Source organism: Camelus dromedarius, chromosome 23 (genome assembly GCF_036321535.1).
Source record: "Camelus dromedarius isolate mCamDro1 chromosome 23, mCamDro1.pat, whole genome shotgun sequence".
Lineage (NCBI taxonomy): Eukaryota > Metazoa > Chordata > Mammalia > Artiodactyla > Camelidae > Camelus > Camelus dromedarius.
Genome location: NC_087458.1, coordinates 23,307,068 through 23,333,078, shown reverse-complemented (window position 1 = coordinate 23,333,078; position 26,011 = coordinate 23,307,068). Strand labels below are relative to the sequence as shown.

The 26,011-nt window shown below is 43.5% G+C and overlaps 1 protein-coding gene across 1 annotated transcript; it reads left to right on the top strand.

The window, feature by feature from the left end:
- Positions 1-202: 202 nt before the first annotated feature.
- On the top strand, positions 203-26,011 carry LOC105099969 (quinone oxidoreductase-like protein 2). The gene is made up of 10 exons (XM_031436782.2): positions 203-331; positions 414-522; positions 2,590-2,686; positions 4,277-4,335; positions 4,874-4,939; positions 5,708-5,817; positions 6,694-6,775; positions 10,966-11,147; positions 13,657-13,885; positions 24,687-26,011. The coding sequence occupies exons 1-10, from the start codon at positions 276-278 to the stop codon at positions 24,753-24,755; spliced, it is 1,059 nt and encodes a 352-aa protein (XP_031292642.2). The 5' UTR covers positions 203-275; the 3' UTR covers positions 24,756-26,011.

The following is a 26,011-nucleotide window of genomic DNA, read 5'->3' as shown; positions in this document are numbered from 1 at the left end:
GTTAATCTCGGGGACTCTCTTTTTCACCTGTTTTTCTCCACCCCCAGCCCCGTCCCCCCCCGGCGGGCTCCAGGTCCAGCGGCGCCCGGGAGAAGCACAGCGCTCGGCTGGTGGGGCAGGCCCGAGGCGCGCTCGGGTGGCGTCCGAGGGCCGCGTGGCCGGGCGCCCTTCCGCTGTCCCGGGCCGGGGCGGGCCGGGGCGCGGCGGGGCGGGGCGGCGGCCGGCTCTTCCTGCAGTGCTCGGACTGCCCCCTCTGGCGACCCTTGAGTGGGGCTATGGCGGCGGCGGCGGCGGTGTGGGGACGGTGCTGGTCTCGGGCGTGGCTCTGCAGGTGCGACCCTGACTCACCCCCGGGCCCCCAGAGGCGACCCCCGGTTCGCCCCCAGTAACCCGGCCCTTGTTCCGCGTTGCAGGAGGGCTGGGCAGGGCTGCGGCCGGCACTACCGCGCCGCGCTGTGCGCCGAGTTGAAGCAGCCCCTGGCCATTGAGGAGGTCGACCCCCGCCCTGTCCGGCCGCACGAGGTAGGGTGACTGGCCTGGCCCCGGGACCCCTGGACGTCCCTTTCACTGTCCCCGCGGCCACCAGCCACAAAACCGCCGGCTCCGTCCCGGGTCGAGTTCCCAAGTGCTCGGCTAGGGGGCGCCCGCGAGACTGGAGCCCAACTTCTGGCTGGGCTTCTAGAAGGGACGTTTCCTGGGTCACAAAAAGACCAGAGTTCTAAACGAAGATTGTTCCTCAAAACACATGTAGGCATTTTTCTGAAGACCTTAGAGCTGTTGCCTTAGAAACTGACAGTTTGATTTGCACACTGCTTTGCATAACCACCTGCACGTTATTGATTTAACACAGATAAATGGACCCCATCCTTTGCTTCCTCTTTTCAGTGTGAACATCTAATTATCCACCCCCACCTCCTCCCCCCAGCCAGCCCTCGAACGCCCTTAATTTCCATGATAACGTGCCCTCCTCTGGTGTACTGCAGTGATTTGGGGTGGGTGGGGCTAGTTTAGGGTTGTGGGCATTTCCCCACAGTTGGAGTGGTGGGAAATGTGGGAGTCACTTTGGGTTTGCCTGTTGATCCCCCAGTAACACTGTCATCTGGCGTGGATAATGAGAACCTCTGACAAAGTGAAGCAGGCAGTGAGGCTCAGGGTTGCGGACCACTGGTGAGGGGGAGGAATGTGGCTGCAGCCCTGAAGTGTCACCAACACAGACCCTGTGGCTCAATGGATTATTTGGGTGAGCATCTACTTCCTGGGATTCACATGCTGAAAGACGTTCACCCTAAATCACGGTGGAGTGGCTTGAGAATTTATATGGGCTGCACACATCAACAGCTGTGTCATGCACACCATGTGCGTAGGCTTGAGGGCTGGGATCGTTTGTTCTGTTATGTGTCCGGACGCTGCTTTGTCAAGAATTAGCTCATGAGAGCTGGGCCTACGTACGTTGACCCACCGTAAAATCCCCATAGTCTGGAATGGTGCCTGGCCTGTGGCGGATGCTTAAAACATTGTTGAATGAATGTGTTTTGCCCATAAAATGTCTTCTCACCAATATGGCCACCTCTGTACTAAATTGGAAATGCAAACAAACAAACAAACAGCTCTCACCAATTCTGTCTCAGCCTTCATATCCTCCTGTGATTCCAAGCCCTGTTGAGTTGTGTTGGTCTTTGACAGGAGTTCTCTGACGTCAGGCTGCATCACAGTCACCTAGGGCTTGTTCAAACAAGCTGCGTCCCCAGAGTTTCTGATTCAGTAGGTTGGGGGTTGAGAATTTGAACTTCTAACAAGTTGCCAGGTGACACTGAAGCTGGTGTTCTGGGGACCACACTTTGAGAACTACTGCCTAATAAAACTTAGAGAAACTCCTGCAGGCCTGCCTCCGATCTAGTTTTGTTATGAAACCCAGAAACTGGGGACTCTAGGACTAGCTTGTAGGATTCCTGATTCTCCAAACAGTTGATCGTGTTACCCTCTGCTTAAAATCTCTTAATGGCTTCCAGTATTCCTGCTATGAACACTAAGATCCATAATAAAGCTTACAAAACCTTCAATGGTGTGGGTCTTGCTCTCTCTAACCCATCTTTTTCTCCTCCTTGTCCTCAAAGCACACTGGTTTTTCTTTTGTCCCCACCACGGGGCCTTTGCACATTGCCATTGCTTTTGTCTGTGCCAGGCTTTCCTCCCCACTACCCCCAATTTTGAATAATTAACTCTTAGCTGTTCTTAGTTCAAGTGTTACTTTCTCAGGAATTTCTCCTGACTTCCCCAAAGGGTCAAATCCCCCCCGCCCCATTATGTGCTTATATAGCACTGTACATTTGTATCTTTAACATTTTGTGTAGGAATTGTAGTTTAGCACATAAATCTTCATAATTAATTTGGTTAATGCCTGTCTTCTCTACTATATTCTTAGCTTCATGAGAGCAGGAACCTTGTCCATTTTGCTTCAAGACTGTGCACTGGTAGTTAGTTCAGTACCTGGTATATAGTAGGCGTTCAGCAAATATTTTGATATAATTGAATGAACTTTGTCTCCACCAATGTGTACTGCTCTGCCTTGTTGCTCTGTTTCCTTTGCAGGTCAGAGTTGATGTCCATTTCTGTGGCGTTAACTTTGCGGATATTTTGGTCTGTCATGGTCAATATCAGGAAAGGCCCCAACTTCCCTTCACACCTGGTGAGTATGAAGGGCGGCCGAGGGACTGCTTCAGGAAAAGAGGGTCTAGAGAGTTTTCAGAACCATGTGCTTCATCTCAGGCGCTGTGATAGTGGTGTTTGCCCGCTGCCTGTGGTGTCTCAGCTACGTCAACCTCACTGCTAATTAGAATCACTAAGTTGCAAGTGCTGAGAGCGAAGGTTCTGTGACTGCCTTGCTCAGCCTTATTCCCCTACCTGCCCCCCGTTAGCACTATTGTATCTGGCTCATAGTAGATGTTTAATAAGTACTTGATTGATTGATTGAAATGTAGTTGATGAACAGTGTTATGTTAGTTTCAGGTGTACTACATAGTGATTTGACATTTGCATCCATTATGAGATGAGCACCACAATAAGGCCAGTAACCATGTGTTCCCATACAAAATTATCACAATATTATTGACCATATTCCTTATGCTGTGTATTACATCCCTGTGGCTTATTTATTTTATGACTGGAGTTTTGTACCTCTTAATCCCCTTCACCTATTTCACCCATCCCTCAATAAATACTTTAAAAATGAACAAATGAACAGATAAAATTTTGTATATCATTATGTTCACCAGAATTCTGATCAGAATCATCACTGGCCCAGGTCATTCCCTTTCATTCGTTGACAGTGCCTCAATTTTGTTTTTTCACTGAAGGATCATAAACATCTTGCTGCAGCTAAAACTCTCAGTCTCATGAATACATGCCCCAAGAAACCTGATACGAAAGGATCAGAAAGAAGAAAAAGAGTTTATACATTTCTTATCTGATTTGCATTATTCCCAATCTGATTACATTTAGTTCCTGAATCTGTGGACCAATGACTGATTTTTGTTGTTGACATTTATTAAAAGAGAAGTATAGTTTAACATGTATATAGTACGTGTATATTTTATACAGATATACACTGTTTAGGGCACAGTGGTTGCAGAACAGTTGCTGTGTTTTGGCCTTAGGGTATTTGGTTATGTCTCAGCACTGGGAGCCATTTCCCTCAGTTTGTATTTGCTGTAATGCTGGATGGGGGGGAAGGTGGTGTCATACTCAACGGACTTACTCTTCCGGCATCTCAAGTGGGAAATATATGATCATTAAATTAAGAAATTTTGGAAGTGGAAGAGGAAAGGGCAAACAGTACCAGTTCATCCAACTGAGCCAAGTGCCATGTGAATAAATGTAGTTCATGTCCTTGAGGGCCTCAGAAGAGGAGACATGGAAACAAATAAATACAACACAATGAATGCTGTCATTGAGGTGTGGTAGGAGCCCAAGGCCCCAGTGGTCAAGGTCAAAAGCACTTGTATATCTGTGATTCTCTATGCTTTTGCCAGCTCTTGGAATTTTCATTTGCGTCACAGTAAGAATGAGCCTGCCATAGCTTTACAGATTGTGACTGTGAAATCTTAGATCACTTTCCTGTGCCTTGGGGGACAACACTCTTCCATCCCTCCCCTGGGTGGGAGGAACACAGACCCTCTCAGCTCCAGAAAACTCATAGGATGGTCTGTTGATCAGGGTCTTCTCATCTCCCTGGTGCTGGGCTTTACAGATAACCTAGTTTTTAAACAATTCGTTGTAGGAATGGAGTTTGCTGGGACGGTATTGGAGACAGGCACGGATGTCAGCGCGGTGAAAGAGGTAAATTAGTTGAAATCTAGGGAATTGATGTATGGCCAGCTATGAGAAATGTGCTAACCTCATTTGTAGCCAGAGTTCTTGCTTCTCCTGGCCTTTGCCAGCAGAATCAAAGGGAAATCAAGGTGGAGCGGGCAGAAACTAATTCTGAATCGGGGGAAAGTAGCCCGTGGAAGTTCCTGGCTTCGTCAAACGTTTTATTACTAATAAAAGGCAGCACCTGGGTTTTTAGTGACTGAGAAGATAGAGAATTCTCAAGTTTCAGCTTCTTGTGAAAGAAATTAACACCAATATTCTAATTCTTATCAGCCTTTTCCTTACCCCATCCTATCCTGGTCCAAAATGTGCTCAAATTGGCTTGGCAGCCTGGTGGGGGTATTGAGAAAATGACTGAAATTAAACATTAACACGGAATAGATAATTAAGGGAAACCTGTGTCTTACTAGGTCAGAAAGGAGGATTTTCTTTCTTTTTTGGATTAATTTGGGAAGGGTAAGTGGCAAGGCCATTCATTTGAACATTGCTGGTGTTTTCCCTTCAGGGAGATCAAGTTATTGGCATGAGTGGCTTTAATGGTATGGCTGAAGAATGCGTCGTTGACCACAAGGTAGCCCTATCTCTTTAATATTAATGCTTGGAGATTTTTTTTTCTTCTTTCTTTTCTTTAATTTCCATCTGTCCCTCATTCCTTCTTCTTTCCCTCTCTTTGTATTCTTTTGGTTATATCTTGTTTCTCAGCCAAGCACTTCTTTCTTTCAAATGCTCAATCCCTTTTTTTCTGTCCGTCAGACAGCCCTTGCACAAAGCTTTGTTTGTGTAGAGTGGTTTCATGAAGCAAGGCATTTTGTTTTCCGAGTCCCAGAGCAACTGGCTGGCTGTCCCACTGGACCACAGTTTGGTAGTTTTGGTAGAAAAACTGGTTTGGGGGCTTTGAGCTGGGTGTAATGGGTTTCTCCCCCACACCAAGCTTGTGAAAGAGGGAGCCCTGGAAAGGGAGCCAGCCAGGGCGGTGGGGGCATGTGGTTGTGCGAGGTGTGAGTAGTGCCCCCTGGTGGTGAACAGTATACTCTTTCCCCCAACAGCTTTATCTGAGGTAAAATTTTTGTCCCATTCAGTTCACTCATTGTAGTACAGTGGCCTGTGTTACATCCTCCATAAGTTGGTTCCTTCCTAATCCAGATACCAGCCTTAGGATTTTTGAAGATGGTTGCCCCCAGGTCTTGAACTTGGCCACAGCTTGCTTGGCCTTGACTTCCACTGGGCTTGGTTCCTGACATGTGTTGCCCTTTGCAAATCAAATCATCATAGGTACTGAGCAGCCTTAATGAACAGGTACAGGTGCTTAATGCCTAAGTCACTGTTATGCCTTTTATAGGCACTGTGGCAGATTCCAGAAGGTGTCCCCCTCCGAGAAGCGGCGGCCCTGCCTGTATCTTACAGCACTGCTATCCTGGCCTTGGAGCATCGGGCCCGGACCCAGCCTGGGTGAGGACTGTGCAGACAACAGAGGGCTGGCTGGTACCTTCTCTGATACCAGAAATGCCCACCAGTCCTTGCCCCTCGACTCCCCTCCCCTGACCTTCACCTTGTGTTCAGGCTGTCTGAGGAAAGGCCAAAGGAAGATAGTGACCCAAGACTGGAGTCTGGTGACAGAGGGGATATCCTTTTGTCTGAGAGGGATGGTAGACTGTGAATTGGCCAATATGAATTTGAAGAAATCTCTCTCTCAAATCAGGCCCCTCTGGAGATCACCTCCTAGAAAGCCCTAACTCTTAGAGGGTCGGTTTATGTAAACTCACTTCAGTCCGGCTTTGATGGAGGCCTGTGGTGTTTGCTCCTGTGAGGTTTGGTCGGGTGTGCCTACCTGTGGTATTTCAAACTCAGGTGCTGAATTTCCCGCTTTTCCCTGGAGCGTAGCGTACAGCTTCTTGCTCTTCTCATAGAGCCTCGGGATTGCTCCAGAGCGATGGGTGTAGTTGAGCTGTGGCTGCTACATGATCATCACCTTCTAAAATTTGCCTGTGTTTAGTGAAAACAATTTTAAGACAGAACTCGCAAAGTAAAAATTGGAGGGGTAGCCCCAAAGAAGGCTGCCACTGGCATGAGTAAGAGGTTACGCAGAGGGATCGAGGGATCTTTTACCTGGGAAGACTTCAAGACTGGACCAAACCAGCACTGATTTAGCCACCACGTACATAATCCAGCCCAGGAGGCCGGAGGGTGGATGTATACGTGTCCATGTACACGAGGGGTTGAATGCAGTGGCCTGAGAGTTCTCTTTTTGCTTTAAAATTGTTCGTGGAATCACATTGCTGGATGATTTTTGGTTTCTTGGGTAACACTCCTCTTTTTTGGGCACAGAGAAACCGTCTTAGTGACAGCAGCAGCTGGAGCCACAGGCCTTGCCGTGATAGACGTGGCAACAAACATTCTTCAGGCCAAGGTATTTGCGTGTTCGATTCTCCATTTAAAAATATCACAGTCCAATCTGACATATGTGTCATTTAATGTACAGGAGCCAAACTGCAATAAAGGTGTTAAAAAAATAAAAAGATGCTTTTGCACGAAAAAAAATCACAGTATTTATTAAAAATCACAGCGTATATATTCATTTATTTGTTAAAAATCACGTGCAAGGCACTGGGGATATAAAGGAACCTGGGCCAGGGGCTTGCCATCTCTCTGCTTGCAGCCCAGCGAGGGGGCTTAGGAGTAAACCACTGGTCCTTCTGGTTCCCAGGAACTTAGTGAGGTTCCACTCACTTCTCAGCTTCTGCAGACCCTATTCCCTCTCCCTCCCCTCTCAGCTCTCTCCCCTGCAGTTCAAATTCAAAGTCAGATGTTTGCCTTTTCAGGGAAATATTCTTTGTCCTTCAGGAGATGTTCCCTCTGCCCCTGACTGTTTGTATGTGGTCTCAGAGCATCCTTTACTTCTCTTTCATAGTGTGTGGTTAGTCCTTTACTTGTGTGCTTCACCCTGGACTTTAACCCCCATGAAGGCAGGAATAGTGTCTGGTCGGTTCATTATTATAGTCCTAGCACCTAGCATGGTACCTCGACCATAGTAAGCACTCAATAAGTATTTCCTGAATGAGTGAATGAATACATAAAAGAAGAACCCAGCCCTTTATAGGGGCATCTCTCTTAGCCTGTGGGCGTCAGAGAAGGAGGATTTCTTAGAGAAGGTAGACATTTAAGCTGACTTTGCAGGACTGGTCACAGCTGTATAGAGGAAGAAGGGACAGGAAGGGTGATTCAGTGATGGGTGGACATATTAGAAGACAGAGACCTGGGTACCAACCTGATGCATTCAGGGAATTACAAATAGCATCTCTGGAGCAACGGCACGGGGTTGAGGGGTGGGAGTGGTAGAGGGTGACTCCAGAGCGGTGGGCAGAGACAAGATCATGAGGGACTGCAGAATTTGAACATTTCTCGGAAGCTATCAGGAGCTACTGAGGGTTTTAAGTAGAGAAGTGACATGATCATCTTTGCGTTTTGCAGAGTTCCCACTGGTGGCAGTGGGCATGAGGGATGGGGCAAGGTCCAGGGCAATCTGGACGCAGTAGGGCAGACTCTTGGAGCAACCCAAGCCAGAGGTGATGACACTTAAGCCCAGGCCCTGCAGGCGATGAGTGGAGAGAGACAAAGTAGAAGAAAATAGAGAATTTGGTGACCGGATAGCATCCTAAGAGAAGCTGAAGGAACAAGGACGTTGGAGTTAGCCTTACCTACGTTCAGATTCCAGCTCTGTCTCTAGCTTAATAGTTTCAGTTTCCTCGTTTGTACAACAATGCTCTTCTCATAGGGCGGTTGTGGGAATCCGGTGCTTGCTGGAGGGTGTGGCGTGTGCTGGAGGATCCTTTAAAAATGGTCCCTGTTATTATTAGACATTGAGGGGAAGGCACCGACCAGGCTCACTGGGGGACTGGCCATTTGTTGGGACTGGGAACCCAGGAGGAGACGGTGAGTTCAGCTTTGGACGTGGTGAGTGTGAGGCTCCTGTGGAGTCCCAGTTGGGATATCCAGAGGCGCAGAGACACTGCGCAGGTTTGGTGAGAGTTGGGCTGATTTGGAATTGCCTCAGGTGGCATCGCTCCTTCCTCACATTGACTTTCTTTGGGGAAGGGCCTGTGAGTTCTGAAAGCAAGAGGCTCCTTGTGAAATATTAATGTATTTCAACTCAAAAGTAAGGGCTTTTAGCACCTCTCTTAGCAGGGGAGACCAAAATTAGTCTCATTGTGTAGAACCATTGACTATTTAACATTTCTGGAAAGGTAAAATCGTACCATTTGTTTTAAATAGCCATGGGAAGTTAGGCAGAGAGAAAAATTCACTTCAATTCAGATAATAAAATTAATCCAAGCTGTATTTTCTTTAGCAGCAGTAATGGTTTTAAGCAAAAGCAAACAGGGAAAAAAAATAATAATGTCATCACGCCACCTACTTGGAACAGGTCATTTTGAGAACACGTCCCATTCACAGCATCTCATCCTGCTTGTAGAGTGCCTCTGCAGCAATCACCTCACCCTTGGCCCTCACATTACCCGGGAGATGGGTAATGGAAGTGTTTATTACCCCTGTTTCACAGACAAAGAAAGTGAGGCATCAAGAGAGAAAATGGTTCACAGCAGGCCTGACCGGGACCCAGGGAAGCCTGGGTTGGAGGCTGGTACCTGACCTAGTCTGGCGTGTCCTCGGAGGCACTGTGTGCTGACAGCCCTCAGTGAAATGCAGCTGTGTGGGGGCTGCCCTGGGGAGTGTTTGATGGTAGTTGCAAATAGTTATGAGTGAGCTTAGATTCTTTTGGGGACACGGATGTTCTTGGGTTTTTGACTGCAAGTTCTGAACGTCACCTTGGGGCCAAAGTGCTTGGGCTGGTGGGCATCTCCAGGCAAATTGTTGAGTGTTTGAAGCTTTTCTGGAGACTTGCAGCCCCCAGGCCACTTCACAGTGTGGCCCACAGCCATCTCTGCCATCTTTGGCAGGCCTCAGACATGGCTCTGTCCCAGGGTGATGGAGTGGAAAAACATGGGCTTTGGAATCAGGCAGCACTGGATTTGAAACTTTTCTTCCACCTCCTACCTGTATGCTCCTGGGTTAAGTACTTAACCTCTCTGGATCTGTATCCCTCTACAGGAGGGGAGTAAGTATACCATCCCATGATGTGCTGTGGTTTAAATAGAATAAAGGGTTACATATGTTTAACAGTGTGTGTAACACTTTGTTTTCCCAGTGCTTTATATACAATATTCCATTTAATTTAAAAAATACATCTTCTTTTAAGGATGAGGTAACTGAAGCTTAAGAGAAGTTGGCTGGAAGTATAGAGGTTCAAAGCAAGAATTCTAGAGACAGATTACCTGGGTTTGGATCCCAGTTCTACCTCCTATTAGCTGTGTGATCTTGGGCGAGATACTTGATTTCTTTTGCCCCAGTTTCTTCATCTCGAAATTGGAGATAATAATAGTGCGTATATTATTGGGTTATTAAGATTGAGTTATTACAACATAGGGAATACAGCTAATACTTTATAATAACTACAAATGGAGTATAACCCTTAAAAGCCATGAATCACTATATTGTGCACCTGTAACTTATATAATGTTGTACAGTAACTATACTTTGATTTAAAAAAAAAAAGAACAAGAAGATATGGGTAAGGGAAAGGACAAATCCCTGGGTCCTTAAAGTTACACCACGCTATAGACTGAATGTTTGTGTCCTCCTCAAATTTGTTAAATCCTAACCCCCAGGGTGATGGTATCTGGAGGTGGAGGCCTTTGGGCGGTGATTAGTTCACGAGGGCAAAGCCCTCATTAATGCAATTATTGCCCTTATAAAAGAGACCCCCAGGGAACTATTTGCACCTTCTGGCATGTGAGGGCTTAGCCTTCGAAGAAGCAGGACACCAAATCTGCCAGTGCCTTGATCTGGAACTTTCCAGAACTGTGAGAAATAAATGTTTGATATTTATAAGCCAAAAAAAAAAAAAAGATTAAGTGAGTTATTAATGTATGTAAAGCATTTAGAATAGTGTCTGGCACATAGTAAGTGCCAAGTGTTGGTTCTTACTGAGTAATTTGCCTTGGGTACCACAGCAGTTAATAGCAGAGCCAGGATTTGAATTCAGGTCTGTCCGACTTCAAGGTCTTTCCATTGAGTCATGTTTTGCCCTCTGAGAAGCCTTTCCTGATCTAATAGATCGCAGGTGGATACCTCTCGTGCTCCTGGACCCCTCTGAGCTCCCCCTGCTATACCGCTGGGTCTTGCTTTCTTGACTCTAAGCTTGCTATTTAGCTTGTGTCCTTACCACTTGACTCAGAGTATGTACTCAATAAATAGGGGTTTTAATTTGCATTTGGAGAGGACTTTGTGTCTCCTGAACCATCTCCTACGTAGACCCATTGGAGTTCCAGGATTCCTGGAGATGTCAGTCCCATTGCCAGTGGGGCACGGAGGGGCCAGTGTGATGGTGCTGTGTGACGGACCTGATGTGTTGGGTTGAGGCTGATACTGGGACAGGGAATTGGCTTCCTTGATTAGTGCCTTTTGATTGGAGGCTGGGTGGGTGGGGTAAGCCCCTCTTGGTACCTATTCTGGACCATCAGAAGCATTGTGTTCTTTGCGCAGGTAATAGCTGCTGCGGGCAGTGATGAGAAGTGCCAGCTGGCGATGCAGCGGGGTGCCCACTCCAGCGTGAACTACAGTCAGGGCAGCCTGAAGGAGGCGGTGAGGAAGCTGGTGGGCAGTGGCGGGGTGGACGTGGTCATCGACACTGTGGGAGGAGATCTCTTCCTGGAAGCTCTCCGCAGGTACGCACAGGGGTCTTTCCCAGTGGGCTAGACCTGGGGCTCCGCTGAAACCTCTCCAGACCTCTGTCTTCCTTCTGGCCTCGCTTCTCTTTCATCTTTGCTGCTCACTTTTCCTGTAGGCACCGGCATCATCGAGAACAGCTGAGTGGGTGGGTGAAAAGGAATAGAAGCAGAGGGGAAATCAGGAAATGCTTAAATATAGCGAACACAAAATATCCAACTGGAAAATATCCAGAAAGTGACTGCAGACTCTCTAGTTGGCAATACCAAATGCTTTAGAAATTATACATGCGTTAAATTCAGCCATGCCGGCACCCACTAACTACTTAATATATAGGATGTGGGTAATTCTTGAGATCGTTGTCCACATGTTAGAATTACGGGCGTGGCAGTCCCCCTGTTCACTGGGCACCAAGGTACAGACTCTTCTGATCTTACTGGTTTCTGAAGTAGCCACCAGTGTAAGTGTCTCCTTGATTTGTTTAATTAAAAAAAAGTCACTTGAGACTTAACGCGACTGTTGTATCCACACCAATTCTCATTCTGTTTTCAAACAGGGACTCTGGAGTGCTCTGATAATATTAGCTTCATTTCTTGTGTCATCCTGGGAAGCCCAGTTTTGTGGTTTATCTCAGTTTAAATTAGGAGAAACAGAAGCAGAGAGAGCAACTTGCCCACAGAAGGGATCCAGTCGGTTCTGTAGCCCCTGAGCATCACCGCACTGTGCCTGCCACCGTGCTTAGAGAGGATGCAAAGGAAGGAGTGCGTTGCGTAAATGCAGAGCTGGGACAGAGAGCTGCGAGTGCACACCCTTGTCTTGCCTGGATGACAGTGTTTGGGCAGCAGCCTTTCATTTCCCCTCTGAAGAAAAGGCAGAAGCAAACACAAAATAAACATACACGTATATAAAAGATGCTAACAAAATTTGCTTTTATAATTCATCGCTTCGCGTGTGCTGTATGGTACTTCTTGTAATGGGGCGCAGGATACTTGTGTGAATTTTTGTAGATTATTCAAAATTCTCTCGAAAAGTATGAGCCCTAAGGTAAGTCTTTATGCAAAGCAAATGATGCTTCATTAAAGCGCCTGACTAATTATTCCTGCTTCCTAAGTTCAAAACCTTCAAACTGAGTTGTCTTGAAGTTCAGCATATGGAATGACATCTGCTTATACCCGATTCCTTTTCGCAAAGTAGTTGAGTAGTTAAATAGAAAGCCTTAATTCTAAAATGGGTCCCCTTACAAAACGGTCTAGTTCTTCTGGCCCCTACTGTCTTCTTTATAGCTTAGTTTTATTTTCCTACTGAGGAGTCCAAACTGGTGCAGAATGGTTCACCCCAGCCAGCTTGTACCATCAAGAGGAATTCACACCTGGAGGTTTAATGCATGTTGCTTTTTTTGTTAAAAAATACGGTGAAATATATGTAACCTAATATTTAAAATTTTAACCATTTTTCAGTGTACAATTAAACATGCTCGCAATGTTGTGTAACCATTCCCAACAAAAACTCTGTATGCATTAAACTGTCCCCTCCACCCCCTGGTAACCTCTGTTCTACTTTCTGTCTCTTTCTGTCTCTTTGAATTAATGTACATTGCTTTTTTTCCCCATTCTGCGCTTTTTATTGTGGTAAAAATACATAACGAAAGATTTTCTATGTTGATCATTTTAGAGTGTACAGTTGGTAGTGTTAAATATACTTACATTGTTGTGAAACAGATCTCCATAACTTTTTCATCTTGCAAATCTGAAATTCTATACTCATTAAGCAGCAACACTTCTTTTCCCCCTTCTCCCTAGCCCTTGGTAACCACCATTCTACTTTTTAGATTTTATTTTTATTGATTAATTTTTTTTTGTTTTTGGGAGGAAGGTAATTAAATTTATTTATTTACTTATTTATTTTAATGGAGATACTGGGGATTGAACCCAGAAACTCATGCATGCTAAGCACACACTCTACCACTGAGCTATACACTCCCCTCCACTGTTCTCTCTGTTTCTATGAATTTGACTACTTTAGATACCTCATGTAGGTAGAATAATATATTATCTGTCTTTTTGTAAGTGGCTTATTTCACTTAGCATAATGTTCTCAAGGTTCATCCATGTCTTCTTATGGGACAGGATTTCCTTTTTGTTTCTCCATCCATCAGTTGATGGACATTTAGATTGTTTCTTGACTGTTGTAGATAGTGTTTCTGTAAACATGGGTGAGCAAATATCTCTTCAAGACCCTGCTATCAGTTCTTTTGGTTATAGACGCGACATTGCTGTATCATATGGTAGTTCTATTTTTAAGTTTTTGAGGAACCTCCATACTGGTTTCTATAGCAGTTGCACCATTTTATAATCCAACCAATAGTCCATGAGGGTTCCAATTTCTCTAAATCCTTGCCCACACTTATTTTCTGGTTTTTTTTTTCTTTTTAAAAATAGTATCCATCCTAATGGGTGTGAATGATCATTACTTTTTATAATTGTTTTTCTTTCTCCTTTTTGTCCGCAGCCTGGCATGGGAGGGCAGGATTGTGGTGGTAGGTTTTGCCGGAGGAACCATTGCTTCTGTGCCAGCCAATCTTCTGCTTCTGAAGAATGTCTCTGCTATGGGGCTGTACTTGGGCCGATACCGGGACCAGAACTTTCCCCTGTTCTCCAGGGGCCTGTCCTCTGCAATTCAGTACTGCCAGCAAGGGCGCATCCAGCCACACATCGGAGCTGTTTTTAAGCTGGAGGAGGTGAGACGCTCTTAAGGGATATCATGTAGATAAAGCCAGGAAATAATCTGTGTCAAACTCCTGGACAATTTCTTTCTAGATATTATAACTCCTCTGTTTATGGAGTTAAAGGGTAAAAATACAATGCAAAATAATGGGGTTTCACAGGCTGCAGGGTCATGGGACTTCTCCCTGTCTTTTGGGTTGTATGGCTGTGGACTCAGGTATTGCAAGCCAGTGAGAAACTGAGTCTGTAAAGACTGTGAAGGATCTGGGTTTTGAGGGGATCTGTCTACATCACTGGTGCTTTAAACAGAGGGATATGATAGTACTTTAGAAAATAATTTACCCGTGTTGATATGAACTCTGAACTCCACAACGTACAAGTCCAAAAAGGAAGCACTTAACTTGACCTTTGTAGAATGTAGACTCTTAAAAGTATAACCGGATGATCTAAGCTGGAGTTTTGTGAACAAAACACCAAATCATGCCCAGCATTGTATGACTGTAATTCATCCATTAGTCACTGTAGTTAATTTTGTTGGCTCTTCACTCCCTTTTTTCATTCCCTCACAGCCCCATTAACGTGGCTTAAACTTCCTCCAAAGTGTAATTGTGTGCATGCATATGCAATATAGTTGTAAATATGAATCTGTTAGGCATTCACTGTGAAGGTTTTTTTTTTGGCTTAATTTCTTTTAATGTTCAAAAAACCATTTTGGTAACTCTAGTCAGCCACTGATGAAGGTGATGTTTTGTTCATATGCAGATTAGTGGAGCCCAAGCTGTCACTGCCAGCCTCGTTGCTCTCCAGCCTTCCAGTTTTTAAAAAAAATTTTATTTTATTTTTTTCAGGGGAGGATAGGTAATTAGTTGACTTGTTTATTTTTAGAGGGGGCCCTGGGGATTGAACCCAGGACCTTGTGCATGCTAAGCCTGTGCTCTACCACTTGAGCCATACCCTCCCTCCCTCAGCCTTCCAGTTTTATGTTTTTTTTTTAAAACTTTTTTTTTTTGTTGCGTTATAGTCATTTTACAATGTTGTGTCAAATTCCAGTGTAGAGCACAATTTTTCAGTTACACATGAACATACATACAGTTTTATGTTTTTTGATGCACATTCTTCTCAAACACAGTTTGCTTTCTTCCTCATCTTTGTGGCATGTTGGTCAAGAAGGTAATATTCAGTGGTAAAACTGAGAACCTGACTGACGATCAGAAAACTGGTTGGATTGTGTTTCTAGCTTTACCCCTGTCTTGTTGCGGCTTTGCCCCTCACCTTTCTGACCTTCAGTTTCCACGTCTCTAAAATTGAAGGGTAGGACAGTATCAATGGCTTTCAGACTGTGCTTCAGAGCCGCATGCAGGATGCAGGGTGGGCAGGTTGAGACTTGAGCTGCCCGGGTTCTGGGACTCCATCTCCGCTGGGGCCTGAGTAGCTGCGTGTTTTTACCTTTTTGTTCACACTTCCCTTTTAAGAACGGTTTTGTGGCTTGCAATCTCGAAAGCCACCAGTTCAGAGAATTTCTGGGTCCCTTTCCAACTTGTGACTTTTATCATGTGACTCATAAGCTGATGTTTGCTTTACCTGAGGCTCACATACACCTGTCGACAGAGGATAAGGACAGGTGGGCAGGACCAGAGTGGAAAGGCAGGCTAGTTGGAGCTGTTTCTTCTCCTCACTGAGGTGTTCTAGGTGCCGCTCAGGCAGGAAAGAAAACCCGAGGTGGATTATTGTTACAGTTACCCACATTGAAGTTCTCTCTCATCTTAAGCTCAAGTTAACTGACTGCTAACTTGCTGTCGGCTTCTGTTTGCCCTTCTCTTTTCCAGCGAGGGCTCTGCGCGTAGGATTTTCTAGCTCTGCCCACTCTGCTGACCTTCCTGTTATCAACTGTTACCTGAGGCCAAGCTCCCTGACACATTTTAAGCATCTCATTCACACACCATCCATTCACTATTCCTTCCCTTCCTGCTTCTTTCACTGTGCAAGCTATTTAGGATAATAGTGTTAATAGTGACGGCAGCTCACAGACGCTAGGTGCTTACATACAGTAGGTCAAGAACTGTGCTAAGCACTTTGCAGGCATTTTCTCACTTAATCGTCACAGCAACTCTTTAAGGTATGAGCCATTTTTATCGTAGGTTACAGATGAAATCAAGACCTGTAAATGCTGAGAAATCTGCCCAATGTTATGTCGTAAGTGACAGACCTGGAATCCAGTCCGGGTTGGTCTCTGACCCCGGAATGAGGGCTCCTTATGGCTACGTCATTCATACTCTCTCCTCAAACAAGCCAGAAGCTGCTTTTTAGAAACCTTTTTCTAGAGCACAGAATTTATCCATCTATCATGAAATTAGCTATGTGAACAAGCTGTCTTATTGTTAAAATGAACAGGAATCTTGGATTTTCCTAAGCAGTACCAGAATTTATATATTTTGTTCTTTTAAAATGAAGATGACTAAAGGAAATTATAATTAATTTCACTGAACTTTAAAGCCTAGGTAATATTTTTTCACGTAAATCAGTTAACACATTGGAAAAAAAATGATCAGAATCTGTTTGGAAAATGACTGCAGTACTTAACATCTGCATAACACCAGAGATGCCAGTGCTTCCCAGCTTACATCTTCTCCTGAATATGTGGGTTTATAGATTTGACGTTGATAGTTGGTATTAACATGACCACGTATTTGTATTATAGGCTTTTTAGTAGGCAACAGGTGTGAGCATCCGTAGCACTCTCTGCTTCTTCTTCATCCACTTGTAAGGACTTGTATGATGCCCGTCATTCCCAGAGGCCCACATGCTGCCTGTACCTCCAGATCCCGGCAGGTACTCACACATCTCTTCAGTGGATGATCGTGGGTATGGGTGAGGCCACTGGCGTTCAGAGCCTGGCGCTGCCACTTAACTGGCTATGCGCAAGAGACTCACATCTTTGTGCCTTGGTTTCTTCACCTGTGATGAGAGCAGTAACATGCCCTACCTCCTACATGCTTATGAGGATTAAATAAGGTAGTACGTATAAAAGCACATGGTCAACCCTCAGTATATCGTTTAAAGCAAAATACATAGTCATTATAAAATACAGAGTTGAGCTTTTGCAGGTCCCTGAACTGTAACACTTTTACATTGACATTTTAGAGGCAAGATTAGAGACGCAGTCTTCAGGTTTTGAATTTTAACTAGCAGGTATCGTTTTCTGAAGGGTGGTATCCATGCCACGACAACGGGTGGGTTGTGAATTAGCCCCAAGATCTGTTCAGAGGAAGACATTATTTAGATGTGCCAGAGTCTGTTTTCTCTAGGGAGCTGCCCACACACATCCCAACCTGACGCAGGACTTAAACCTCACGGAGCTGAACGTGTTTATTATGTGAAGGTGGGGTGAGATCACCACATGAACAGATTTAATGGATAGAAATTGTCTGTTTGAGGTTTCCTGAGTGTATCTGTGGAATATTCTTAAAAATTAAATTGCTCTTTAAAATTTTTTATTTTTTATTTTTTTTTGCTGAGGGAAGGTAATTAGGTTTATTTATTTAACGGCAGTACTAGGGATTGAACCCAGGACCTCATGCATGCTAGGCACGTGCTCTACCACTAAGCTATGCTCTCCCCTACCCCTATTCCTTCAGTTTAGATGGAGTATCAGTTTTAGTCCATTGCTGTAGACCCAGTGTAGGGGCCTCCCCACATCAGCCGGCCCCACCTGCCCCAGGCCTGGGCCTCTTGTCACACTTCTCCAGTGATGGTTCCCACTGCCCACCCCTGCAGTCACACAGCCCCGGCCCGGCCCTCGGGCCCATCTCCTGACACTGTTGATAGGCTCATGCTTTCCCCCAGGATAGGGCTGACGTGAGGCGAGGCCTCTGTTTTGCCCACTGGGGCAAGAGATGCCATTGCTCCGGTGCAGAGGTCTGACCCCAAGGGCCTGCTGAAGGTCTGGTGGCCCCAGAAACCATATGTGGGGTCTGGGTAACCACCCAGAGGTGGGGAGGAGCTCCTGCGTGGGCAAGCCTGGGCACATGGAGAGAAGAGATAAATCAGTTGCCTTTCCTCTTCCCAATGGGCCATTTCAATGGGCCCCGGGTTCCATACGACCTCTCTGGAGCAGACCCGTGTGAACAACAACCAGCTGCGTGTCCCCCCGCAGCTCGGGCCAGTTCCGGACCAGTAACACATGCCTTGTGGTTCCTCTTCCTCCTTCCTTGATCACCCGACTCTCCCCTCACCCTCACCTCCCTGGGATTGCCATGTAGCATTAGGGCATACATTTTGATCAGGCTGTATTTTCTAAGGAACCCAGGCTGACACTTAATTTTGAAAATTTATTTAATTTTGTGGTTAGTAATACATGGCTTGACCTTTTTTTTTTTTCACAAGTCAGATTTATTTTTAAGGTTACTGGTAGGTAAAGGAGATGGGAAGGGATAGGTTGGGAATTCTAAAACTGTACCTCTTGGGGAGTGATGGAAATGTTAGCAATCTTGATTGGTAGTGGTTTCATTGGTATACACTTCTATCAAAATGCATTAAATTGTACATTTGAAATATGTGTAGTTTATTATACAGGAACCATACCACAATAGAGGTGTTAAAAAATAAAAGATGGGTTTATTAAGGGATGATTTATATACAGTAAAATTCCCTGCAAATTGTAAATTGACAAACATGTTTAGTCATCTAACCCCCCCTACAATCAAGATATAGAACATTTCCATCACTTCAAAACGCTCCTTTGTGTCCCTTGTCGTCAGTCCCCTTCTACCCCCACAGCCCCTGGCAGCCACGGATCTGTTCTCTGTTCCTATAGTTTTGTTTTTTGCAGAACGTCATATTAATGGAATCATACAGTATGTAGCCTTTTGAGTCAGCTTTGCATAATGCAACTTTGCAACATGCTTCACATGTTTTTGCATAAGTCAGTAGTTAGTTCTTTTTTATTGCTGAATAATATCATTGAATGGACTTACCACAACTTGGTTTTTTCCTTCACTTGTTAATAGATATTTGATTAGTTAGTCTTTTTGGTGATTATGAATAAATCTTCCATAAACATTCATGTATAAGTTTTGTATAGACTTATGTTTTTATTTACCTTCTGACTGGGATTTCTGGGTCATTCACTAAGTATATGTTTAACCTTTTTGTTAAATTTATACAGATATTTAGTTGGCTTTATTTACCGAGCAGCTGGTTCTTCCCTAGCCCGTCACCCACACCCCAAGTCTCCAGTGGTGGCTAGAGAATATCATTAGATAAGAACGTCAGTTCAGAAGTAACAGATGTTGATGCCCCTCAAGAAGGGCAAGCTGGCCAAGCCAGCAGCTCACTCTCTGTGCCTCAGTCACGAGAAGCAGTCTCTACAGCCCATGATTTTGAAGACAGGGATACTGTTAACGCATTCCTAGCAAAGCCCACAGTACGTGGGTTTATAGGTTTTTCTTTTCCTTCCTTCCTTCCTTCCTTCCTTCCTTCTTTCCTTCCTTCCTTCTTTCCCCCTCCTTCTCCTTCTCCTTTTTTTGATGTATTTTGGATTAGAAGCTGGTGCTCCAACTTACAGTGTTTGAACATTTCAGGATTTTGTTTATACTGATTTGCTTCTACATGGTTACCTTTTAATAACTACCAAGCTGCTTATCAAAGTGGTGGTATTATTTTGCATTTCCACTGACAGTGTGTGAGCATTGTTGCTTTGCATCTGCCAGAGCTTAGTATTGTCAGTTGTTTTCCTCAAGTTTAGCCAATAGGTGTGTAGTGGTAGCTGATGGTGGGTTTAATTTGCATTTCCCTAATGAAGAATGATCTTGAGTATCTTTTCATATGCTCGTTTGCCATCTGTATCTTTTCTGGTGAAATGCATTGACTGACTTTTAAGAGAGGATTCAGATTAACTTCTATCAGAGCAGTGAGCCGATGCATATAATTCAGCTGTGACAGTGTATCGCTAACTAAACATGTCTACCTTTTAAAAACAGTCCCACTCAGCCCCCGATATATTCATTCATTCGTGAGTTTATTTTATTCGTCAGACATTCACTAGGTACATTCTGTATGCCAGTCAATAAAAAGTAAGACTTAAGGAATTTATTTTTCAGTTGGGATGGTCTTAGGACAGTGCTGCGAGAGGGGAAACGCTAGTTTCTAATGAGAAGGATGAGTCAGCATAATATATTTAGGGAATGATAGTTAACTCTGATTATGCCGGTTTGATGAGCTAATTAAGAATTCCAACAGAACCTAAAACAAAAGCAAAATCCTCACCCAGCCCCCGAATTCCAGGTTGCATATCTCTGGAGACAAATTTAATTCTGGCTTCACCCACTGCAGGGCAGAGAACCAAGATTCTGGGAACAGCCTGTGTATCTGTGTAGGCATTCGATTCGTGTGGAGCAGCCTCCCTCTGCGTGACACAGCCTGTAGAATACAGGAGGGGACAATGTCCCCAGGCATCTGAATTACCTATCAAAACCCTCTGGTCTAAAGCCTGGTACTTCACTTCTTAGTCTCTCACTCAGAGACTCATCACTCGTATTAAACATCCAGCCCCTAACACAACTGGTTGTCTGTTTTCCCTACCCAGATAGAAACCACCAGGTAGGAAGGGATAGAGCTGGGTTATTTTTAGAAGCCGCTATCACAACAGAAGTGGCAGCTAGACACAGAATTAACAGAACATCCGAAAAACAGAGGGCAAAATAACGTATGCTCAAAATTCTGAGATTCCCAAATCATGGGACAGAAAGATTATGCTTCCCCCGCCCCTCATAATATCTTTTAAAGAAGTCAGGTAAATATGTGCCACATTTTTATAAAGATCTATATGCAGAATGATTAAAAATAAGCTTTAGCATTGGCAGAGACAACTTTCTTTTTATGTTAACATTTATTTGCAGGAGATTCCTCATTTCTCAAGGATGCCAGGTGGAAAGAAATATCAGTCTCTCCAATTATGCTTGTTTTCCCAAGTATTTCTGTTGTGGGCTATGACAGATCCCTGGGAACAAGAAGCTTCTAACTGACAGGGAGCGTGATGCAGCTGTGAGTCGCCTGGAGATGTACTTTGAGTGATGGACAGGGTGAAGACGAGTGTTTCAAACATCTGTCTTAGCCCTCTTCTGCCTCCTCCAAGAACATCTAAATTTGCACAGACTGGGAAGGTCTCTGTAAGGCCCAAAGGCCTGAAAGACAGATGTTCTCGAAATCAGGAATTTCAGGCTGCAGAGAGATTGCCACGATTGATTGGTTTCTTGGCTTATTTTTATTTATTTATTTTTCTTATGCTTTTGGGGAAGGAGTCCAAGTGGAAAGGGTTGGTTAATTGTAATCCTCGTTTCGAAGCACATCTTCCTGGCTGTTGGCACGAGGCCCGTCTCTGGCTTTTACGTCTGTATGTTTATGGCTGTCTCTACTTACTCTCGTTTTCTGAGTCAGTCTCTATCATGTGTTCGGTACATATCTTTGGATTTATATTTCCTTGTAAGACACGCAGAATCATTTTGTGTGCTAATTTATTTTCAAGTGACATAAATGTGCTGTAGATCGTGTTCTGTTTTTTACGTTTTGCACACAGTGCTGCTTTTCTAAGATCCACCTGCATTGCTGGTCCTGTATCCAGTTCATTACTTCCCACCGCTGCATAGCGTCCATGGTGTGCATCTACCATGGTTTACAGATCCATTCCCTAATGATAAACCTCAAAGTTGACTTGATTGCCTGCCGCCATAATCGGTGCTACAATGAACAGTCTCATAGATAACCCTCGGGACTTGTGCAAATGTCGCTTTGGGGGTATCTTCCCAGGACTCGGGTTGGGGGGTCATAGGATGTATGCATCCTTCATTTGACTGCCGGCTGCTCTCCAGAATGACTTGCCCTGTTTATGCCCTTCTCAGCAGTGCATGAGAATTCTTGTTTATTTGCCACCCTGTTGAAATGTAGCATTTGTCCAACTTTCTGATTTTTGCCAAGTTGATAGGCATAAAGTGGCATTTTATTGTTATTTTAATTTGTATTTCCTCGGTTTCTCATTAATTTAAGCATCTCTTTATATATTTGCTAGCCATTCAGGTTTCCATCTCATTGCACTGCAATTTAAGCCCTTCAGGCAGTTTTCTGTGAGACTTTCTGTCTCTTTCTACTAATTTGCAAAAGCTCCTTGTATAACCTGTGGTTCTCAAATTTTAATCTGCACGTGAACCATGTTAGGATGCAGATTATGATTTAATAAGGGTGGGATGGGGCTCAAGACCGTGCATTTGTAATAAGCTCCCAGATGATGCAGAAGCCTGTGGTCCTGAACCACCCTGTGAGTAGCAAGGTTCCAGATGTTCGTTTGAGGCTTTACAAGTCTGTCCTTCCAAATTTGTCATGTGTCTGTCACTTTTTTCTAGATTTAATACAGTCAAACATCAATGTTTTGTCTATGGTTTGTGTTATTTGGGACTTGTTTAACAAATCCTTTGTCATCCCTGAATCACAGTGATTTTCTCTATTAACTGTGTTCTTTTATTTCACACTTAAGGATTTAAATCTATCTGAAGTCACCTTTGTATTGGGTATAAATTTGGTAACCAGTTTCAGTTCTTCTCTTTGTACTGAGCTTGTTTTCTCAGACCTAACAGTTCATTGTTCCTCTACTGATTTGTGGTGCCACCTTTGTCTTATTTCAAATTCCCAGATATACATGTAAGTGTCTGCTCTCTGCTCTCTGTTCTGTTCCCTTGGTTCACGTATCTGTTCCTGTAATAATACCACACTGTTTTATGTTTATAGCTTTGAAGTATGTTTTAATATCTAGAAGAGTAACTCTTCCACCTGCGTTCTTCTTTTTCAAGTGTGACTAAGCTAGTTGTGAATCTTTATCCTTTTAGATAAATTTTGGAATACATTTATTTAGCTCCTCAAAGAATCTGGCTGCAGTTTTGAATGGAATTGTGTTGACTTTAGTGGTGAATTTGGGGTAATATTGATATTTTTTACAATTTTAATTGTCTCACTTGTGAACAGGGATATATTGCTACTTATTCAGATTGTTCATGGTTTTGAATAGAGTTTAAAGTTTTTTTCCCTTAAAGTCTCCTGGATTATTCTGACTTATGTTCATTACAACTACTTTATTGTTTTTGTTGCCTTTGAGAACAATATTTTATTTCTGTTCTATTTCCTAGTTGATTATTTCTGATATAGAGAAATAGCAGTAATTTTTGTAAGCTGATCTTGTATCTTATAAATTTCCTCCATGTCTTTTCATGGCTTGATAGCTCTTTTTTTTTTTTTATCACTGAATAATGTTCCATTGTCTGGATGTACTACAGCTTGTTTACCCATCCACCTACAGAAGGACATCTTGGTGGTTGTGCGCAAGTTTTTGCAAATATGAACAAAGCTTCTGTAAACGTTCTTGTGTAGGTTTTTGTGTAGATGTAAGTTTTCAGCTCATTTGAGTAAATACTTAGGAACGCGATTGCTGGATCATATGGTAGGATTATGTTTAGTTTTATAGGAAACTGCCAAACTGTCTTCCAAAGTAGTTGTATCATTTTGTGTTCCCACCAGCAGTGAATGAGAGTTCCCATTGCTCCACAGCCTCATCAGCATTTGGTGGTGTTCCTTTTTGGATTTTAGCCACTCCAGTAGGTGTGTAGTTGTATCTCACTGTTGTTTTAATTTGCAGTTCTCTAACAATATATGATATTGAGCATCTTTTCATATGCTTATTTGCCATCTGTGTATCTTCTTTAGTAAAATTTCTGCTCAGAGCTTTTGCACATTCTTAAATGGGGTTGTTTGTTTTCCTATTTTTGAGTTTTAAGAATTCTTTGTATATCTTAGACACGAGTTCTTTATCAGAGAAGCATTGTGCAAATATTTTTCTCCCAGGCTGTGGCTTATCTTTTCATTCTTTTAAGTGTCTTTTGCAGAGCAGATTTTAATTTTAATGATGTCCAGTTAACCAATTTTTTCTTTCATGTATTGTGCTTTGGTGTTGTATCTAAAAAACTCATTGCCAAACCCAAGGTACCTTACTTTTTTTCTTATTTTCTTCTGGAAGTTTTATAATTTTGCCTTTTACATTTATGTGTAAGATCCATTTTGAGTTAATTTTGTGAAACATATAAGGGTGGTGTCTAGATTCTTTTTTTGTTTTTCTCACATGTGGATGTTCAGTTGTTCTAGCACCATTTTTTGGAAAGGGCTGCCCTTTTCCCATTGAATAGTCTTTGCCCCTTTGTCAAAGATCAGTTGACTATATTTGTGTGGGTCTATTTTTGGGCTCTTCTAATCTGTTCCATGGACCTTTTTTTTTTTATTCATACACCAATATCACACTGTCTTGATTACTGTGACTGCTTTTTAATTTATGTTTTATAACCTTGTACTTCTAAAAATGGATTTGAGAGAGACTGCAGTTTCAGTTATACTGAAAATAGGACCATTTTAATAAAAAGATAAAAATGATAAAAAAATTCAATGATTGATTCTTCTGGCAGTAGCTCTATTCTTTTAAAAGCTAGAACACACAGAAATATTACAGCAGAGTATGGACAGGCCTGAGGACTTTTCACCTGCTCTCATTTGCCTGACAACATTAAAATGGTAGTTTAGAACTGAGGTTAGGTTATTCTTATTGTTTTCCTTTGAGTTTGTGGTGATCAGTTATTGAGTTAATATTGCACAGTTAGCTGTATACACTTTGTTGGAGACATATCTTAATACTTTAGCTCTTTTAAGAACTGAGCCAGCAACAGATGTTTGTTGAAATGTGCATATATGCAAATCTGACCACATTTTTTTCTGGATTTATTTTTTTAGGTCAATGATGCCTTCCTTCATGTCACACAGCGCAAATCCACAGGCAAGGTGCTTCTGTCCCTTAAATAACTCCTCACTTCAGCAGCAAACTCAGTGTGTCTAAATCCAAACTCGTAATGTTTCCAAAAACCCTGATTTCCCTTCTGTGTTTTTAAAGGTTTTACCACCTTCCTCATTAACACAGTTTCAAAATCTTTTAGAGTCACCTTTGAGTCTGTTTTCTTATTCCTAGTTAGTGTGATCATATACTTTATTGTCCAAATTTGGACCCATTTGAGAGTGAAAGGATGCTAGGAAGACAGATGTCCCAGACAAACTAGGATGTCTGGTCTCCCTATTCATAATGTATCAATGGCCAGGTTCTGTCATCCTCACCTCTAAGAGGTCTCTCACTTCCATATCCTCTTTTCCATTCTGACTAATTATGTCACATCTGCTAATTCCAGTCACCTTCTAACTGACTCTCCTACCTTCAAACTACCCTCGCCCCTCCATCTTTGTTCTACATTATTGCCATGGCGACCTTCCCAAAGCACAGCTATGACTGTGTATGTCTCAGAACCCAGCAGTGGCTCACCATCGTCTGCAGGGTGGAGCTCAGACTCCTCCAGCTAGATTTCATTATGACCAGGATTTCGTCCCTCTGTGTTTCCAGCTGTATGTTGGACAGCTCCACCAGCCCCTCCGTGTACACTTGGATTGCCCGCCTTCCCTACTTTGCTCTGCTAAGCAGTTTCTTTTACCCCTTATCTCTGTTTAACACAAGCTTTCATGACCTCCAAGACCTACCTCTGCATGAGCTTCTCCCCTCAGGTGGGTGCTCATCTCTTTTGTTTCCCTTCTACCTTCCTGAAGCTTCTCCCCCAGGATGTGTCACATTCTGCCTTGCACCAGCGGGAGCAGCATGCCTAGTGGAATGAACATAGGATTCTGAATCCAAGATGTGGATTTGAATCCCAGTCTCAGCACTTGAGAGGTGGTTACTTAAGGTCTCCAAGCCTTTATTTCCTTGCACAGTGAGTTACCCTTGAACTGAATTGAATATGAGTGATCTGCAGGTCTTAATTTGTGAGATTAAATTGAGAATTAGTTACTCTGGAAACAGCCCACATGTTCATCACAGATGAGTGGATAAACAAAACATGGTATATACATATAATGGAATATTACTCAGCCTTACAGAGGGAGGAAATTCTGACACATTCTACAACATGGATGAACCTTGAGGACACTATGCTAAGTGAAATAAGCCAGTCACAAAAGGTCAAATATTGTATAATCCCACTTATGTGAAGTACCTGGAATAAAATTCATAGAAAGTAAAA

Coding starts and splice junctions, on each gene's coding strand:
- LOC105099969 (XM_031436782.2), top strand. CDS start 276: ATGGCGGCGGCGGCGGCGGTGTGGGGACGGTGCTGGTCTCGGGCGTGG. Junction 332..413: donor TCTCGGGCGTGGCTCTGCAG/GTGCGACCCTGA, acceptor TCCGCGTTGCAG/GAGGGCTGGGCAGGGCTGCG. Junction 523..2,589: donor GCCCTGTCCGGCCGCACGAG/GTAGGGTGACTG, acceptor TTTCCTTTGCAG/GTCAGAGTTGATGTCCATTT.